The sequence below is a fragment of the Heptranchias perlo genome, chromosome 2 (genome assembly GCF_035084215.1).
Source record: "Heptranchias perlo isolate sHepPer1 chromosome 2, sHepPer1.hap1, whole genome shotgun sequence".
Classification (NCBI taxonomy): Eukaryota; Metazoa; Chordata; class Chondrichthyes; order Hexanchiformes; family Hexanchidae; genus Heptranchias; species Heptranchias perlo.
The window spans coordinates 13385299-13405136 of NC_090326.1; the positions used below are offsets into that span (position 1 = coordinate 13385299).

The window sequence follows — 19838 nt, forward strand, 5'->3', positions numbered from 1 at the left end:
CCCCCCCCCCGCCGCCCCCGTGTCCCGTTTCCCTCGCTCCCATGTCCCATCTCCCTCCCCCCCGCCGCCCCCGTGTCCCATCTCCCTCCCCCCCGCCGCCCCCGTGTCCCATCTCCCTCCCCCCCGCCGCCCCCGTGTCCCATCTCCCTCCCCCCCGCCGCCCCCGTGTCCCATCTCCCTCCCCCCCGCCGCCCCCGTGTCCCATTTCCCTCGCCCCCGCCGCCCCCGTGTCCCATTTCCCTCGCCCCCGCCGCCCCCGTGTCCCATTTCCCTCGCCCCCGCCGCCCCCGTGTCCCATCTCCCTCCCCCCCGCCGCCCCCGTGTCCCATCTCCCTCCCCCCCGCCGCTCCCGTGTCCCATCTCCCTCCCCCCCGCCGCCCCCGTGTCCCATCTCCCTCCCCCCCGCCGCCCCCGTGTCCCATCTCCCTCCCCCCCGCCGCCCCCGTGTCCCATCTCCCTCCCCCCCGCCGCCCCCGTGTCCCATCTCCCTCCCCCCCGCCGCCCCCGTGTCCCATTTCCCTCGCCCCCGCCGCCCCCGTGTCCCATTTCCCTCGCCCCCGCCGCCCCCGTGTCCCATTTCCCTCGCCCCCGCCGCCCCCGTGTCCCATCTCCCTCCCCCCCGCCGCCCCCGTGTCCCATCTCCCTCCCCCCCGCCGCCCCCGTGTCCCATTTCCCTCCCCCCCCGCCGTCCCCGTGTCCCGTCTCCCTCCCCCCCGCCGCCCCCGTGTCCCATCTCCCTCCCCCCCCCGCCGCCCCCGTGTCCCGTCTCCCTCCCCCCCCCGCCGCCCCCGTGTCCCGTCTCCCTCCCCCCCGCCGCCCCCGTCTCCCTCCCCCCCGCCGCCCCCGTGTCCCTCCCCCCCGCCGCCCCCGTGTCCCTCCCCCCCCGCCACCCCCGTGTCCCGTCTCCCTCCCCCCCCCCGCCGCCCCCCGTGTCCCGTCTCCCTCCCCCCCCCGCCGCCCCCCGTGTCCCGTCTCCCTCCCCCCCGCCGCCCCCGTGTCCCATCTCCCTCCCGCCCTGCCGCCCCCGTGTCCCATCTCCCTCCCGCCCTGCCGCCCCCGTGTCCCGTCTCCCTCCCCCCCGCCGCCCCCGTGTCCCATTTCCCTCCCCCCCGCCGCCCCCGTGAGCTATCTCCCTCCCCCCCGCGTCTCGTCTCCCTCCCCCCCCGCCGCCCCGTCTCGCTCCCGCCCGCCGCCCCCGTGTCCCGTCTCCCTCCCCCCCGTGACCCGTCTCCCTCCCCCCCCCGCCGCCCCCGTGTCCCGTCTCCCTCCCCCCCGTGACCCGTCTCCCTCCCCCCCCCCGCCGCCCCCGTGTCCTATCTCCCTCCCCCCCGCGTCCCGTCTCCCTCTGCTGTCCCTACAGGTGGTTACCCATTTCTCTCTTTCCACACTGTGTCCTAAACTTTGTTGCATTATTTCACGGGTGGCCACATTCTGGAGAGTATAATCCAGAAATTCCCCACCCTCTAGGACAAAAGGACCTAGATATAAGATCAAATGCAAGAGCTTTCAGACAGTGAAGAAACAATGTTTTTTTTAAACACAGAGGGTTGTGAGACTGTTGAATGTACTACCAGAGTTAGTGATTGAAGCAGAAGCTTTGTCAATATTTAAGAATAGGTTAGATAGGTGGTTGCAGGAAAGTGGGATAAAGGGATATGGTACATGGGATTAGGATACTGCTCATGTGGAAGTTAAAAACCAACACAGTTTGGTTGGGCCAAATGGCCTGTTTCCATGTTTTCCGTAATTCCATAATTCAGCGTAATGCTGTAGAGTGCGGCTAATTACTGCTCGAGCGCAGAGATCCTCTGCACCAGAGACTGGAGCATTTAAATTCAAAACTCCAGCTACCTGTAATATTGAAGGGAGGGGTGGAAATAACATTTTTCAAGTTCTTTTTTTTGTTTAGAAAAAAATGTCAAAACTGTTAGGAACCTAAACTCTTGCGCCTACTCTGAACTGTAAAATAATTTGCAACCTGATCAAAAATTCTTGCGAATTTAAGTCTACATAGCAACACCAGGGACCCAGTATGATGGGGCTGCAGTTCCCATTGGGTTGGATTGCTCGTAGCCAATGATCGAACTATAGCCCTGAGCATAAGAGAAACATAAAAATGGACTGTAAAAGCTTCTATAGGTATGTAAAATGAAAAAGACAGGCGAAGGCAAATGTGGGTCCCTTACAGACAGAGGCGGGAGAATTTATAATGGGGAATAAGGAAATGGCAGAGAAATTAAACGAATACTTTGCGTCTGTCTTCACGGAAGAAAACACAAAAAAGCTCCCAGAAATACAAGAGAACCAAGGGTCTGGTGAGAATGAGGAACTGAAAGAAATTAATGGGACTGAAAGTTAATAAATCCCAAGGACCTGATGATCCATGTCCCAGGGTTTTGAAAGAGGTGGCTATTGAGATCACGGACGCATTAGTTGTCATCTTCCAAAATTCTATAGATTCTGGAACGGTTCCTGCAGATTGGAGGGTAGCAAATGTAACCCCACTATTTAAGAAAAGAGGGAGAGACAAAACAGGGAACTGCAGACCTGTTAGCCTGACCTCAGTAGTAGGGAAAATGCTTGAATTTAATATAAAGGGTATGATGACAGGACACTTAGAAAATAATAATAGGATTTGGCAGAGTCAACATGAATTTATGAAAGGGAAATCCGGTTTGACAAACCTATTGAAGTTCTTTGAGGATGTAACTAGTAGATTAGATAAGGGGGAAAGCAGTGGATGCGATGTATTTGGATTTTCAGAAGGCTTTCGATAAGGTCCCACACAGGAGGTTGGTGAACAAAGTTAGAGCACATGGAATTGGGGGTAATATACTGGCATGGATTGAGAATTGGTTAATAGACAGAAAACAGAGTAGGAATAAATGGATCTTTTTCAGGTTGGCGGAATGTGACTAGTGGGATCGGTACTTGGGCCCCAGCTATTCACAATCTATGTCAATGATTTGGATGAGGGGACCAAATGTAATATTTCCAAGTTTGCTGATGACACAAAACTAGGTGGGAATGTGAGTTGTGACGAGGATGCAAAGAGGCTTCAAGGGGATATAGACAGGGCAAGAACATAGCAGATGGAATATAATGTGGAAAAATATGCAGATATCCACTTTGGTAGGAAAAACAGAAATGCAGAGTATTTTTTAAATGGTGAGAGATTGGGAAATGTTGGTGTTCAAAGGGACCTGGGTGTCCTTGTACATGAGTCACTGAAAGCTAACATGCAGGTGCAGCAAGCAATTAGGAAGGCAAGTGGTATGTCACCCTTTATTACAAGAGGATTTCAATGCAGGAGTAAAGATGTCTTACTGCCATTATATAGGCCCTTGGTGAGACCGCACCTGGAGTATTGTGTACAATTTTAGTCTCCTTACCTAAGAAAGAATATACTTGCCATAGAGGGAGTGCAAAGAAGGCTCACCAGACTGAATCCTGGGATGGCGGGATTGTCATATCAGGAGAGATTGAGTTCAGAAGAATGAGAGGTGATCTCATGGAAACATACAACATTTTTACAGGGCTCGACAGGTTAGATGCAGGAAGGATGTTTGCCCTGGCTGGGGAGTCTAGAACCAGGGGTCACAGTCTCAGAATAAGGGGTAGGCCATTTAGGACTGGGATGAGGAGAGATTTCTTCACTCAGAGGGTGGTGAATCTTTGGAATTCTCTAGCCCAGAGAGCTGTGGAGGCTCAGTCATTGAGTACATTCAAAACAGACATCGATAGATTTCTAGATATTAAAGGCATCAAAGCATATGGGGATAGTGCAGAAAAATGCCGTTGACGTAGAAGATCAGTCATGATCTTGTTGAATGACAGAGCAGGCTCGAGGGGCCGGATGGCCTACTCCTGCTCCTATTTCTTATGTTCTAAGAAGCATAAGAAATAGCAGCAGGAGTAGGCCATAAGGTCCCTCGAGCCTGCGCCGCCAGTCAATTAGATGATGGCTGGCCTTCGACCTCAACTCCACTTTCCTGCCCTATCCCCATATCCCTTGATTCCCTTAGTGTCCAAATATCCATCGATCTCAGTCTTGAATATACTCAATGACTCAGCATCCACAGCACTCTGGGGTAGAGAATTCCAAAGATTCACAACCCTCTGAGTAGAGCAATTTTTCTTCCTCTCAGTTCTAAACGGCTGAACCCTTATCTTCAGACTATGCCCTCTCGTTCTAGACTCTCCAGCCAAGGGAAACAGCCTCTCAGCGTCTCCCCTCTCAAACCCTCTAAGAATTTTATATGTTTCAATGAGATCACCTCTCATTCTTCGAAACTCCAGAGAATATAACCATATTCTACTCAACCTCTCCTTACAGGACAACCCTCTCATCCCAGGAATCAATCTAGTTAACCTTCATTGCACCCCTTCTAAAGCAAGTATATCCTTCCTTAGGTAAGGAGACAAAACTGTACACAATATTCCAGGTGTGGTCTCACCAGAGCCCTGTATAATTGCAGCAAGATCTCTTTACTCTTATACTCCAACCCCCTTGCAATAAATGCTAACATACCATTTGTCCCTAATTGGTTGCTGTACCTGCATGTTAACTTTCTGAGATTCATGTACAAGGACACCAAAATCCCTCTGACTACCAACATTTCTTAGTCTCTCACCTTTTACAAAATATTCTGCTTTTCTAAGCATGCAATTCTGCAAAGATTAGTGGCAAGTCAGAAGATTGGACAGAATATAAAAAACAGCAAAGAATGACTATAAGAATAATAAGGAGGGAGAAATTAGAGTACGAGAGAAAACTAGCTAGAAATATAAAAACAGATAGTAAGAGTTTCTACAGGTATTTAAAAAGGAAGAGACTAAGTAAAGTGAGCGTTGGTCCTCTGGAGAATGAGTCTGGGGAATTAATAATGGAGAATAGGGAATGGCAGATGAATTGAACAGATATTTTGCATCCATCTTCACTGTAGAGGATACAAATAACATGCCAGAAATAATTGTGAATCAAGAGGTGAAAGGGAGGGAGGAACTTGAAACATTTACAATCACCAGGGAAAAGGTTCTGAAAAAATATTAGAACTAAAAGCTGACAAGTCCCCAGGTCCTGACGGACTTCATCCTAGGGTCTTAAAATAAGTGGCTGTAAAGATAGTAGATGTAGAATAGATAGTAGATGTGGCTGCAGAGATTGTAGAACTTTCCAAAATTCCCTAGAATCTGCAAGGGTCCCATCAGATTGGAAAATAACGAATGTAACTCCTCTATTCAAGAAAGGAGGGAGACAGAAAGCAGGAAACTACAGGCCAGTTAGTTCAACATCTATCATAGGGAAAATGCTAGAATCTATTATTAAAGCAGGGCACTTAGAAAATCTCAATGCAATCAGGCAGAGTCAACATGGCTTTGTGAAAGGGAAATCGTGTTTGACTAATTTATTAGAGTTCTTTGAGGAAGTGACAAGCAACGTGGATAAAGGGGATCCTGTGGATGTGGTGTACTCGGATTTCCAGAAGGCTTTTGGCAAGGCACCACATCAAAGGCCACTACACAAAATAAGAGCTCATGGTGTAGGGGGTAACATATTAGCATGGATAAAAGATTGGTTAGCTAACAGGAAACAGAGAGTAGACAGAAATGGGTCATTTTCAGGTTGGCAACATGTAACGAGTGGAGTGCCACAGGGATCAGTGCTTGATCCTCAACTATTTACAATCTATATCAATGACTTGGACAAAGGGACCGAATGTATTTGCTAAATTTGCTGATGATACAAAGGTAGGTAGGAAAGTAAGAGGACAAAAATTGCCCGATATTGGGAGGGAGGCGGGTTGCCAGCAGGGGGTCGACTGGGCGCGTGGGTAACCCGCCCAGTAAAATCGGTGGGTTCCCCATGCGATCGTAAGTAAATTGAAGCCACTTACCTTGGCTTCCGGGTTTCGCGCTGGAAAGCTGTGCAGCGGGCGGACTGCGCTCCCGCATCATAGGTTGTCAGCTGGAGGAGCCCTATTTAAAGGGGCAGTCCTCCACTGACTGATGCTGCAGAAAGGAGCCAAAATTACAGCATGCAGCAGCCTGGGGGAAGGCTGCTCTCAGGTTTAATGATGCCTCACTCCAGGTCCTACTGGATGGGGTGAGGAGGAGGACAGAGATCTTCTCCCTGGTGGACGGAAGAAAGTGGCCTGCCTCTGCCACCACGAAGGCCTGGCTCGAGGTGGCAGAGGAGGTCACCAGCACCACCAACATATCATGCACCTGCATATAATGCAGGAGGCGCTTCAATGACCTAAGTAGGTCAGCCGAAGTGAGTACACGTACTCATTCCCCTACACTCCGTCTGCCACATCACCGCCCCCACCCCACATCTCCTTCTGCACTGCCAACACTACTCTATCACATCACTCCTCACACCCACTCAAAGCTCATCCTCATCTTACCTGCACTTACTCACCTCCCCAGTACTCATCCCACCACTACCACTCAACCCAATCCTCATACATTCTCATGGCTCTATCTCATACTCACCCTCTCATGCATCTCTTTCACGGTCAGCCTCACCCAGCCTGCCACTACCTGTGCTGCAGCCACAGGGCATGCATCACATATGTGTAGTAGGAAACGTAAGGCATACGTGTCGTGAGCATGAAGGGGACGCACAAGGGTGTTTGAGGGTTTGTCATGGTTTTTACTTATATTTGATTTCTGATCAACTCATTGCATATTATATTGTCACCACTACTGCCATGTCTTGGCCATTCTTAACTGGCTTGTGCAATAATGCCCTTTCATGAGGTTCTCCATGAACACCGTTGATGCCACCCATTGGGTCACCCTACAGTGGGTGTATGTGTAGTTGCACGACTACTTTGTGCAGGTGCCTGTTGCGCAGCACTGTGTTGTGTAGCTCCACGTGGCGGAGGTGGACGGCATGCCTGACGAGGCTGGTGATGTTGCTCGTCATCCAATGGAGTGATGGATGCAGCAATGGAACCCCCCACCCCACCCCGATCCTGACGGTGTGAGTATGAGGAGGTCCACAAAGTAGGTGAATGTGTTTGGACAGCAGAGTTTAGGGAATGATTTAATAATTTGGAGTGTGGAGACAAAGGTGTGGCAGGCCAAACTTTGTTTGAGGTGACAGGGTGCCCTGCTGTAATGAATGAGGGTTTACCCCGCACCTGTTAAATGGACCTTTGTAGCTGCCACTGGCTGCTTCCCCCAGCATGGGAAACACGCTCTGGGTAGTCCAAGATCCGAATCCTCCTAAAATCTCCAACTAGTGAGGTCTGTAAATGACCTCAAGTACCCAGATAATGATCTTAAGTGGGATCCCGCCAGCTTTGATTGCTGGTGGGTTGGAGCCGGGCTCTGGACCCGCTCCGGGAATCCCCAATTTTAGGAGCCCCTCTGCCACGAACGCACCCGCTCGGCCATCCGAAAATTGACCCCAAGGAGTCTGCAAAGGGATATTGATAGGTTAAGTGAGTGGGCAAAAATTTGGCAGATGGAGTATAATGTGGGAAAATGTGAACTTGTCCATTTTGGCAGGAGGAATAGGAAAGCAGTATATTATTTAAATGGAAAGAGATTGCAGAACTCTGAGGTACAGAGGGATCTGGGTATCCTAGCACATGAAACAAAAAAGTTAGTATGCAGGTACAGCAAGTGATTAGGAAGGCAAATGGAATGTTGTCATTTATTGCAAGGGGAATGGAATATAAAAGTAGAGATGTTTTACTACAGTTGTACAGGGCATTGGTGAAACCACATCTAGAATACTGTGTGCAGTTTTGGTCTCTTTATTTAAGAAAGGACATAATCACTTCAGAGGCGGTTCAGAGACGGTTCACTCGACTGATTCCTGGGATGAGGGGGTTATCTTATGAGGAAAGGTTGGACAAGTTGGGCCTGTATACACTGGAGTTTAGAAGAATGAGAGGTGATCTTATTGAAACATATAAGATCCTGAGGGGACTAGAAGGGGTAGATGCTGAGAGGATGTTTCCCCTGGTGGGAGAGCCTAGAACTAGGGTCCACAGTTTTAAAATAAGGGGTCTCCCACTTAAGGCAGAGATGAGGAGAATTTTCTTCTCTCAGAGGGTCGTGAGTCTGTGGAACTCCCTTCCCCAGAGAGTGGTGGAGGCAGGGTCATTGAAGATTTTTAAGGCTGAGTTAGGTAGATTCCTGATTAACAAGGGAGTCAAAGATTATAGTAGGTAGACGGGAAAGCAGGGTTGAAGTCGCAATCAGATCAGCCATGATCTTATCAAATGGCAGAGCAGGCTTGAGGGGCCAAATGGCCTACTCCTGCTCTTAATTCGTATGTTTTCTATTCTTCCTATTAAAGGGGATAATTTCAAATTTCGCCACATTATACTCCATCTGCCACCTTCTTGCCCACTCATTTTGTGTCCTCCTCACAGCTTACTTTCCCACCTAGCTTTGTATCGTCAGCAAACTTGGGTGCAATACACACGGTCCCCTCATCTAAGTCATTAATATAAATTGTAAACAGCTGTCACAAGCACTGATCCTTGCGGCACCCCACTAGTTACAACCTGCCAACCCAAAAATGAACCATTAATCCCTACTCTCTGTTTTCTGTCCATTAACCAATCCTCAATCCATGCTAATAAATTACTCCCAATCCCATGAGCCCTAATCTTGTGTAACAATCTCTTGTGTGGCACCTTATCGAGTGCCTTTTGAAAATCCAAACGTACTACATCCATTGGTTCCCCCTTATCTACCCTGCTGGTTACACCCTCAAAAAACTCTAGTAGATTTGACAAACATGATTTTCTTCCATAAAACCTTGTTGACTTTGCCTAATCATATTATGATTTTCGAAGTGCCCTGTTACTACGTCCTTAATAATAGATTCTAGGATTTTCCCTATCAAGGACGTCAGGCTAATTGGCCTATAGTTCCCTGTTTTCTCTCTCGCTCCTTTCTTGAATAGCAGGGTTTCATTTGCTACCTTCCAATCCATGGGGACCATTCTAGAGTCTAGGGAATTCTGGAAGATCAAAACGAATGCATCCACTGTCTCTGCAACTACCTCTTTTAAAACCCTAGGACGTAGTCCACCAGGTCCAGGGGATTTGTCGGATTTTAGTTCCATTAATTTCCCAGTACTACTTCTTTACTAATCTTAATTACTTTATGTTCCTCACTGTCATTAGACCCTTGGTGCCCCACTATTTCCGGTATGTTTGTGTCTTCTACTGTAAAGACAGATACAAAATATTTGTTTAATATCTCGGCCATTTCCTTATTCCTCATTATAATTTCTCTTGTCTCTGCCTCCCCGGGATCCACGTTTACTTTCGCTAATCTCTTCCTTTTTATATACTTGTAGAAGCTCTTACAATCTGTTTTTATATTTCTTGCTAGTTTATTATCATATTCAATTTTCTCCATCAAACAATTTCTTGGTCATCCTTTGCTGATTTCTGAAACCTCCCAATCCTCAGGTTTACTACACTTTTTGGCAACAATGTGCTTAATGTAATTAATTTAATACTGTGCTTAACTTCTCTAGTTAGCCATGGTTGGATCACTTTTCCTGTGGAGTTTTTATTCCTCAAGGGAATGTATATTCATTGCACATGTAAAACCTGCTTCTCTTACTCGTCGCTCTTCTGTCTTATGTTCCATTTCTAAAGTTCAGCAACACTGAAAGCTGCAGTGCCACTGTCTGCAGTAGATTATACGGAATGCTTCACAAATGCAGCATCTTAGCTCATTTGTGACAAGTTCAGCCATCACTTCTCTCCCAGAATCTAGTCCTCTCCCACCGTGTGTAGCACTGAAACCATAATGGGAATAGCTTCACTTACAGGAACCCAGGAGTTTAAAAGTGGGCAGCCTCCACACTGCTTTAGGAGTGGACAATGAAAACCGTGGGTCCAAACACTGACTGCTCGTGTTAAACTTCTGGCATGTACACATAGGCTCGTACTTTACTGCTGTTTGTGTCTAATTGTGTAAGACAAGTAGAATTATTCTGGGGACATTCAACCTATAAGATGATATGTTTCTGTCAACCAGGCTTGGAAAGACTTTAATGTAACAAACTATCTTCAAATGAGATATTACAACAATTTTACTGAAAGTATTCTATCCAACAATTTTCTCATGATTTATAGGTCAGGCAGTGACTGCTATATGATTATGAAGTTTTCCTGGATTCCACTGGGTCAACAGCTCATGGTACTGCTTCTTCTAACACCAGCATTCAGCCTTATTTTCTGAAAATCTGCATAATAATTAAAATTCTTTAACCAAAGAAAAATCAAATTCTCCATTTCCTTCAATTATGCTTCTTCTGCAATTTTCAGATTCAGTGGAAGAAACATACTAGAAAAGTTACCCCCTCATAAAATATTATAGAGGCAGGCCAATAGGAATTCAGGAAAGTATCCTAGATCTCTTATAAGAACATAAGAACATAAGAAATAGGAGCAGGAGTAGGCCAATCGGCCCCTCGAGCCTGCTCCGCCATCAACTGTACAGAGAACCTTCAGGAGGCCCAGAAAAACTTGCACAATGGAAAGCTCCTAAAGGGAAGGTGTGAATGAAAGCAGCAACTATTAAATATTTTCGTCAAGATCATTGTACTAATTCAAAGACACGTCAGTAAGTTTGCAGCACGTAAAGTAGAAGTGAAAATAGCATGGTTATTCAAGGTACATTACAAATCCTGTGATGGGAGCATGAATCGACTGCAACAAGGAAGGAATTTCCATTCACCAATTTACACTGCGTCAATCCCATTGTTTTTATGCTTAAAGGCAAAACTAGCTCGAAGCTCATACCCAGGGTCTTCCTGGGTGAATGAATTAAGATGGGCCAAATGGACTTCCTCGTCTGTGATTATCCTGCTGTGAGTGGTCGTGCTGTGCAACTTAGATCAGGAACTGAGTGGCCTGAAGCTCACACTCACACACAATGAACTCAGAAACACATTTCATTGTACTGCGTACTGCACACCAGACAACATTCACTGAACACACATTATCTGGCTTAGAATAAAAGTCACATTCTGGAATGGGAATTACACCATTTTGAGTTTAAACAGTCATGATTTGGAGCTGAAACAGAGCCTGACTTTTGGTGCAATATCCTTTCTTTCAAGATCATCACTCGCTTTGGCTATGTACAGTTCTTTACCTGTTAATCACAAGCCTCACTCAGCCACTAATTATAAGATACCGATACTTCCTGCGTAATAGCTATTTTCATTTTGGCATTCAACAACTAACTTTCATTCCACTAGCATCTGGCCTACATTATTGGGTCCCGGAAATACACTACAACTGAACTCATCTCCATTCCTACTCACAAGTTATCTTGCTTTATTAGTCTGGTCTTCATATCTTTGTGGAATTATTCATGTGCCAGATGTTCAGACTCTTCACCTTCCCCCAAATTATTTCCCTCCTGTCCTGAAGATGCTTACTCTTTCTGGGGAACAGCTCCACAGGCAGCCATAACTCTCTGGTACTTCATCCCAAATAGCACCCAACATGTGTGAGCCTAAGCATCGAGTACCAACAGGCCATTCACCACAGACAGCATCACAACTAAGCCTAATCCTGCTTTCATCGGGCACCTACTCATGTGCATTTTCTAGTAGCAGGCGTGGGATAGCAATGAGGAGCAGGAACCCTGACCTTCTCCTTGCTAGTTTAGGGGTGCTGAAGTTAACAGTAACAGCCCAATTGTTGCCTGAGTTCAGACCAACTAACTCTGTACAAACCAGGTATTGAACCTGCAATCTTCAGATTTAAATATCTCAGAACTACAACATGCCACTAGGCTGGGAACGTAAGGCACCTTAAAACAGTGAGGTGTCGATCAATACTAACCTGGGATATCTGCATAACAGTGAGGTGTCAATCAGTACTAACCTGGAATATTTGTTTGAGGGAAAAAAGGGCTCTTCTTAGTTCTCGGCCACAAGAATTGTAGAGCTTTTCTGCACAAAACAGAAAAAAAGTTTTATTATTATAGGCTAAAGGTTAAACAAAAGATTAAAACTTCATCAATATCAAACTCTGAGAAGGTGAGTGATGGTGACAAATCAAAGGCCAAAAGCCCCTCAATTTGACTGACTGACACATCCCCCCACAGCTGTAAAATCCATGAAGAGCACATTCCTGGTTGAGGCACCAATACAAAACCCTGCACAGAAAGCTGCAGTCTTCCCTGCACGAAAATATTTGTCTTAGTCTGTGCCTGACTGGATGGTCCCATATTAACTGAAAGCTAATATCCCTTATCTTTGGAATTTGTCAGCAGCCATTTGTTTTATAAATCTATCACACATGTGAGGCATTTTTCAAAACCCATTCCATTCCACAGATATCACAGTACTTAGGCACAATGCTATAAATTGCTGTTATAAAAAGAAGGCGATGATACATTTTATAAGGTTCAAAACCTTAATTGTTTTTTTTTATTCGTTCATGGGATGTGGGCGTCGCTGGCGAGGCCGGCATTTATTGCCCATCCCTAATTGCCCTTGAGAAGGTGGTGGTGAGCTGCCTTCTTGAACCGCTGCAGTCCGTGTGGTGAAGGTTCTCCCACAGTGCTGTTAGGTAGGGAGTTCCAGGATGTTAACCCAGCGACGATGAAGGAACGGCGGTATATTTCCAAGTCGGGATGGTGTGTGACTTTGGAGGGGAACGTGCAGGTGGTGTTGTTCCCATGTGCCTGCTGCCCTTGTCCTTCTAGGTGGTAGAGGTCGCGGGTTTGGGAGGTGCTGTCGAAGAAGCCTTGGCGAGTTGCTGCAGTGCATCCTGTAGATGGTACACACTGCAGCCACGGTGCGCCAGTGGTGAAGGGAGTGAAGGTTTAGGGTGGTGGATGGGGTGCCAATCAAGCGGGCTGCTTTGTCCTGGATGGTGTCGAGCTTCTTGAGTGTTGTTGGAGCTGCATTCATCCAGGCAAGTGGAGAGTATTCCATCACACTCCTGACTTGTGCCTTGTAGATGGTGGAAAGGCTTTGGGGAGTCAGGAGGTGAGTCACTCGCTGCAGAATATCCAGCCTCTGACCTGCTCTTGTAGCCACAGTATTTATGTGGCTAGTCCAGTTAAGTTACTGGTCAATGGTGACCCCCCAGGATGTTGATGGTGGGGGATTAGGCAATGGTAATGCTGTAGAACGTCAAGGGAGGTGGTTAGACTCTCACTTGTTGGAGATGGTCATTGCCTGGCACTTGTCTGGCGCAAATGTCACTTGCCACTTATCAGCCCAAGCCTGGATGTTGTCCAGGTCTTGCTGCATGTGGGCACGGACTGCTTCATTATCTGAGCTTAATTGCTAAATACATGTAAAGAACCAACAGAGCACACAATAAAAAGATGGACCTTCCCATGAACCATTGACCTTTGACGCTTTCTTTGACAAGGCTGTAGCTACCTGACAATATTTACAACCGTGGAATGGGGAGAAAGATATTGAGGATAGTTTCTCAAATAACCATACAGCAATTCTTACCATACAGAGAGGCACAAAGTTAAAGTTTTATAACTGTTCAAAGAAAAAACTAAGTATATCAAAGCCAATCTTTGAAAAATGTAATTTCCTCTGCTAATGTCATAACATCACTACCAAATTAAATGCTTCTGTTTGGAGATAACCTGGTACTTTGACACTCCCCAGTTCAGTCTGCCTGACTTCTGTATCCCTCTCAGTTAAATAAAATGAATTGGTAATAATTTAAAAAATTAAATTTGCAACTCCAACAGTCTCAGTGAATCTTAAACATCTTGCTTGTGCTTCCATGTATTAAAATTACGAACTTTATTATTGCAATAAAATCTGCTTTCAGACAGTTGGTGATGTACACTTTCTCCAAAAAAAAACTCAGTTCAAATTACAAGTTAGATCCTGTAAATTTAAATACTTTGCCTAAAGGTATTTGCAATCTTGTAGTAATTGTATTAGTATTCGGAGACTCCAGGTAATGAAAGCCATTGATACTAATTGAAGCAGACAGTTGCAACTTTCAATTTAATCCAGTCCTGTCCCCGACACCACCACTTCCTTCATCAAGACAGGCCCATGACCTCATTGTTGCGAATCTTTCCTATACTTTAGTTTCACTGTACCACTGAAAAAAGTGAATACATACTTCGAGAGGTTACGGCATTGGACTTGAAATCCAATGGGGTTTTCCCCGTAGGTTCGAGCCCTGCTCGCAGCGGATCTGCTAAAATGTCGGGCTCAGTGCTTCAAATACTTGATTTTGTGAGTGATGGTGGTAGAGTGGCAAACATAGCTGCCTTCTAGGCAGTTGACCAGTGTTCGATGCCCGGCCATCGCAGTTCAGTGCCACCTAATCAACCGCCACCCTTAGAGCTGGGGATTAAGTGTGTATGTCTTGATGGTTACCGTTTGCAAGCTGCACTTCGGTCCCACGCTCCTGGTCTTTAGCCACCCGGTGCGGGACAGGCAAGTCAGAGGACCTCCTTGTGGGTCTGCTCCTGGGCCTGGCTAAGGTTTCCATCCACAGGTCCAGGTTGGACGCGGCCCGTAGGGGCGGGCACTCCGGCTGCCTGCCTTTCTTCCGCGGCTTCCTCCGCACCTGGGTGGCCCTGGAGAGGGAGCACGCAGTGTCCACTGGTATGCTTGAAGCCTTCCGCGACCGGTGGGCACCGCAGGAACTGGAGGGCATGCTTGATAGTGGAAATAATACGATTTGATAAGTTTCCTGTGTCCCTTTCTTATGATTTGAGTGTTTAGTGTTTGTGCCCCTCCAAAAAGGGGATACTTTTGTTAAGTTTATTTGGGTTGATGACACTGGGGAAAACCCAGTGTCTCCTAATGGGATAATTTAATTGTAAACAATTTTACAACACCAAGTTATAGTCCAACAAATTTATTTTAAATTCCACAAGCTTTCGGAGGCTTCCTCCTTCGTCAGGTGAATGGTGTGGAAATGACATTTTCGAATCCTTCGCATTTGAAAATCACAGAACAATGACTGGTGATTACTGCCCGTTGCCAAGGCAATCACAGTGAGCAGACAGAAAGGTGTCACCTAAAAAGTCCACCGAATATACAAACCACCAAAAAAAAGAGAGAGAGAGAGAGAAGGAAGACAGTCAATGACCCGTTATATTAAAAACAGATAACATTTGTTCGCTGGTGGGATTACTTGTAGTGTGACATGAACCCAAGATCCCGGTTGAGGCCGTCCTCATGGGTGCGGAACTTGGCTATCAATTTCTGCTCGACGATTTTGCGTTGTCGTGTGTCTCGAAGGCCGCCTTGGAGTATGCTTACCCGAAGGTCGGTGGCTGAATGTCCATGACTGCTGAAGTGTTCCCCAACAGAGAGAGAACCCTCCTGTTTGGCGATTGTTGCGCGGTGTCCGTTCATCCGTTGTCGCAGCGTCTGCATGGTCTCGCCAATGTACCATGCTCTGGGGCATCCTTTCCTGCAACGTATGAGGTAGACAACGTTGGCCGAGTCACAGGAGTATGAACCGTGCACCTGGTGGGTGGTGTCCTCTCATGTGATGGTGGTATCTGTGTCGATGATCTGGCATGTCTTGCAGAGGTTACCGTGGCAGGGTTGTGTGGTGTCGTGGATGCTGTTCTCCTGAAGGCTGGGTAATTTGCTGCGAACGATGGTTTGTTTGAGGTTGGGTGGCTGTTTAAAGGGGAGTAGTGGAGGTGTGGGGATGGCCATAGCGAGGTGTTCGTCATCATTGATGACATGTTGAAGGCTGCGGAGAACATGGCGTAGTTTCTCCGCTCCGGGGAAGTACTGGACGACGAAGGGTACTCTGTTGGTTGCGTCCCGTGTTAGTCTTCTGAGGAGGTCTACGCGATTTTTCGCTGTGGCCCGTCGGAACTGTCGATCGATGAGTCGAGCATCATATCCCGTTCTTACTAGGGCGTCTTTCAAGACACACGACAACGCAAAATCGTCGAGCAGAAATTGATAGCCAAGTTCCGCACCCATGAGGACGGCCTCAACCGGGATCTTGGGTTCATGTCACACTACAAGTAATCCCACCAGCGAACAAATGTTATCTGTTTTTAATATAACGGGTCATTGACTGTCTTCCTTCTCTCTCGCTCTCTTTTTTTTGGGGGTTTGTATATTCGGTGGCCTTTTTAGGTGACACCTTTCTGTCTGCTCACTGTGATTGCCTTGGCAATGGGCAGTAATCACCAGGCATTGTTCTGTGATTTTCAAATGCGAAGGATTCGAAAATGTCATTTCCATACCGTTCACCTGACGAAGGAGGAAGCCTCCGAAAGCTTGTGAAATTTAAAATAAATTTGTTGGACTATAACTTGGTGTTGTAAAATTGTTTACAATTGTCAACCCCAGTCCATCACCGGCATCTCCACATCAGGGATAATTTAAAACAGACAATCAGCTGCAAGTAGGTCCCTGACTAGGTGTTAATTATTGTGGCTCTGGAAGTTGACTAATCAATTGTAACTAGGATGTGTCAGAACAATATATATTACAAGGATCTTTGCAAAAGCACAGAGCTTGAGCGCAGAGGTTGTTCAGGACAGAGAGTGACTTGGATCTGTAGCCTCTGCTGTACCTGTTAGTTGGTGTACTGCTAGCTTCTGCTATCAAGTGGACCTGGAGAGGAAAGACAAGAACAATAGGAGCACAGGTTTTTTGCTCTCCGTATCGGAGGAGGAAGAGGGGAGGGAAGGTAAGGCAATAAAAATAACAACATCTACCTGGAGGGAGAGGAAATTAACTGAAAGATTACATTGCAGGGAATCAGGCACAACCCCCTCCCCATCAGTCTATCTGTGACACAATGATGAATGCATATTCTGCCGCTGGACCACCAGGGTTGGATCTCCTCATAAGACAGACAAGAACACTATTACTACACTCATTGACATGGATCTTCTTATAGATAGCAGCCACTCTCCTGCCACCCATTATAATGCTGAGAAATTCAAAACAGGACATGAACAATGGGACCAGGGAGCTTTATTTTAACTCTGGATCAACTTGTAACCTCTACCACTCCTGCACACCCTCTACGTTCCCGTAATGGAATAGGCAATGGTCAAAGATTAGCTCAATTACTGCAGTCCCCAACGACATTATGGGTTTCACTAAAAATCCGCTTCTCTGTGATTTTCACACATAGCGGCAGCACTGAACTACACTAAACCTCGGAAGGCAGCATAATCTACGCAGGCCTTAAAATGGCAGGTCACGGTGAACCTGGCACGAATGACTAGCCTGGAACATTTTTCAAGTTTGCAATACATTTCTTCCACATACAAGAACTTTGAAAAAATAAAATCTGTAAAAGTGTTATGAAACTTTAATAGTTAAATAACACAATCACCAAAAGCTTACAAAACAAACACAATTATCATTCAAAGGGGTAAAATGTGCAGCCCACTAAAATACTCCATGTGAGTTAGATTTAATTTCTCAGTCAGTTATTTGATCAACCTCTCCACAAATGTGTGTGTAGTGTAAGCCCAGCATGTGCAAGACACCTGAAGTCATTTAAAACACGCTCTTATGGGTGATCATCTACCAGGAAGGGACTGCGCTGTAAAATATTCGATGATTTGACTAAAAACGGCATGTGCCAAAATACAACTTCTATAATGTTGGGATGACCAGAAGACTAACTTTCAATGGCAAAACTCATACTGCAACATTGAATGGTTGGGGTGGGGGGCAGGAACGTGTTTTAGGTTGCACATATTAGAAGGGATTAAAAAACAGATGGTAGCATATTCAAGCTTATAAAATATTCTTCAGGTCTGGAGAGCATTTAGAACCCCGGACCTGTGAATCTATTTATAACCAGGATGTAATTGTGGCATTGTTCAATGTGGGTTTATTGTTTTATAATCCCATGAAAAGTTTTGTCTTCAATGCCAGGCAACCAGAAGCAGAAAATCAAACGTGTCCCAGTGGCATGTCCTTTCCATCAGCAATTCATGGGTGTACTAAATTTCACATTGTACGGTCGCTCTGCGATAATATTCTTGGATATACTCTGGCCTCTGACGTCTCTGCATTGTTTAGGCCTTCCTCGAAAGCAGGAATTATAAAGCACCCTTTCCATAACCCCTCACTCTAACATACAACAACCTGTATAATCACATATTTTCTACAGCCCCTTTTCTAATTACAAACACACACTTAATCTACATAACTTGGCCCTCATTCAACATTCCTGAATATAACACAGCTTCCAATATAACACACATGATCTGCAGATCTGTCACCAATAGAGAAACCACACAGACTGATCAGTATAACAGTTTTTCAATATTATTATGGGACAAGGTAACAGGTTCCCAAAGGCAGCATTCCAGAGAAGGTCCAGAATCATAGAACGATACAGCACATAAGGAGACCATTTGGCCTACCATGCCTGTGCAGGTTCTTTGAAAGAGCTATTCAATTAGTCCCACTTCCCTGGCCTTTCCCCACAGCCCTGAAAACTTTTCCCCTTCAAGTATCTATCTAATTCCCTTTTGAAAGTTATTAGTGAATCTGTATCCACCGCCCTTTCAGGCAGCGCATTCCAGATCATAACAACTCGCAGCATAAAAAAAATTCTCCTCATCTCCCCTCTGGTTCTTTTGCCAATTACCTTAAATCTGTGTCCTCTGGTTACCGACCCTTCTGGCACTGGAAACAGTTTCACCTTATTTACTCTATCAAAACACTATGATTTTGAACACCTCCATTAAATCTCCCCTTAACCTTCTCTGCTCTAAGGAGAACAACTGCAGCTTCTCAAGTCTCTCCACATAACTGAAGTCCCACAACCCTGGTACCATTCTAGTAAATCTCCTAAGCACCCTCTCTAAGGCCTTGACATCTTTCCTAAAGTGTGGTATCCAGAATTGGGCACAATACTCCAGCTGGGGCCGAATCAGTAATTTGTGAAGTTTTAGCATCACTTCCTTGCCTCTATGTACTCTATGGGCCCGATATTACCAAGGAGGCGGGATGGCTGTGAGGGTCGGGGGGGGGGGGGTGGGGGGGGGGTGGGGGGGGAGGGGCGACTGGATGCGTGGGTAACCCGCCCAGTGAAATCCGTCCGTTCCCCATGCGATCGCGGGTAAATTGAAGCCACCTAACGTGGCTTCCGGGTTTCCCGTCGGAAACCTGCGCAGCGGGCGGACTGCGCACCCGCATCACAGGCTGTCAGCTGGAGGAGCTCTATTTAAAGGGGCAGTCCTACAATGCTGCTCCTGCAGCAAAGAATGGAGCAGGCCAGAGGAAAGGTTGCTTCCAGATTTACTGATGCCTCACTCCAGGTCTTACTGGATGGGGTGAGGAGGAGGAGGGATATTTTCTACCCGGCGGACGGGAGGAAGTGGCCTGTCTCTGCCACCAAGGCGGCCTGGCTCGAGGTGGCAGAGGAGGTCACCAGCAGCAGCGTCTCCTGCACATGGGTCCAGTGCAGGAAGCGCTTCAATGACCTAACTAGGTCAGCCAAAGTGAGTACACTTACTCACTCTCCTACATTCCGTCTTCCACATCACCGCCCCCACCCCACAACTGCCCACCTGAGCACTTCACTCCAGGCTCTGCTCAGCTGGATACAGATGCTGAACCCTGGGGGCCATCCTTTAAAAGGAGAATGATCGAAGGCAGCAGCACATTTGCGAGTTGCTGGAACAGGTGCCACGCGCACTCTCCACATCGTGCAGAGGATGGAGGAGTCCAACTCCTGCATGAGTGGAATGGTGGCACAGGTACAGGAGGGAATCTAAGAGATACTGTCACAGGGACGTGAGGGCATCCCTGAGATAGTGTCGCGGGTAACTGCGGGAATGTCTGCGATGGAGGGAAGGCTAGCCTCCATTGAGCTTCAAGC

General features: G+C 46.9%; 1 protein-coding gene across 12 annotated transcripts in view; it reads right to left on the reverse strand.

The window, feature by feature from the left end:
- Nucleotides 1-19838, reverse strand: part of fhod3b (formin homology 2 domain containing 3b) — a 746243-nt gene that overhangs the window by 392990 nt on the left and 333415 nt on the right. For all 12 annotated transcript variants that reach the window (XM_068000433.1, XM_068000425.1, XM_068000417.1 and 9 more), the window contains exon 4: nt 11889-11956. In XM_068000433.1, the coding sequence (XP_067856534.1) occupies nt 11889-11956 (68 nt within the window). The remainder of the gene's footprint in view (nt 1-11888; nt 11957-19838) is intronic.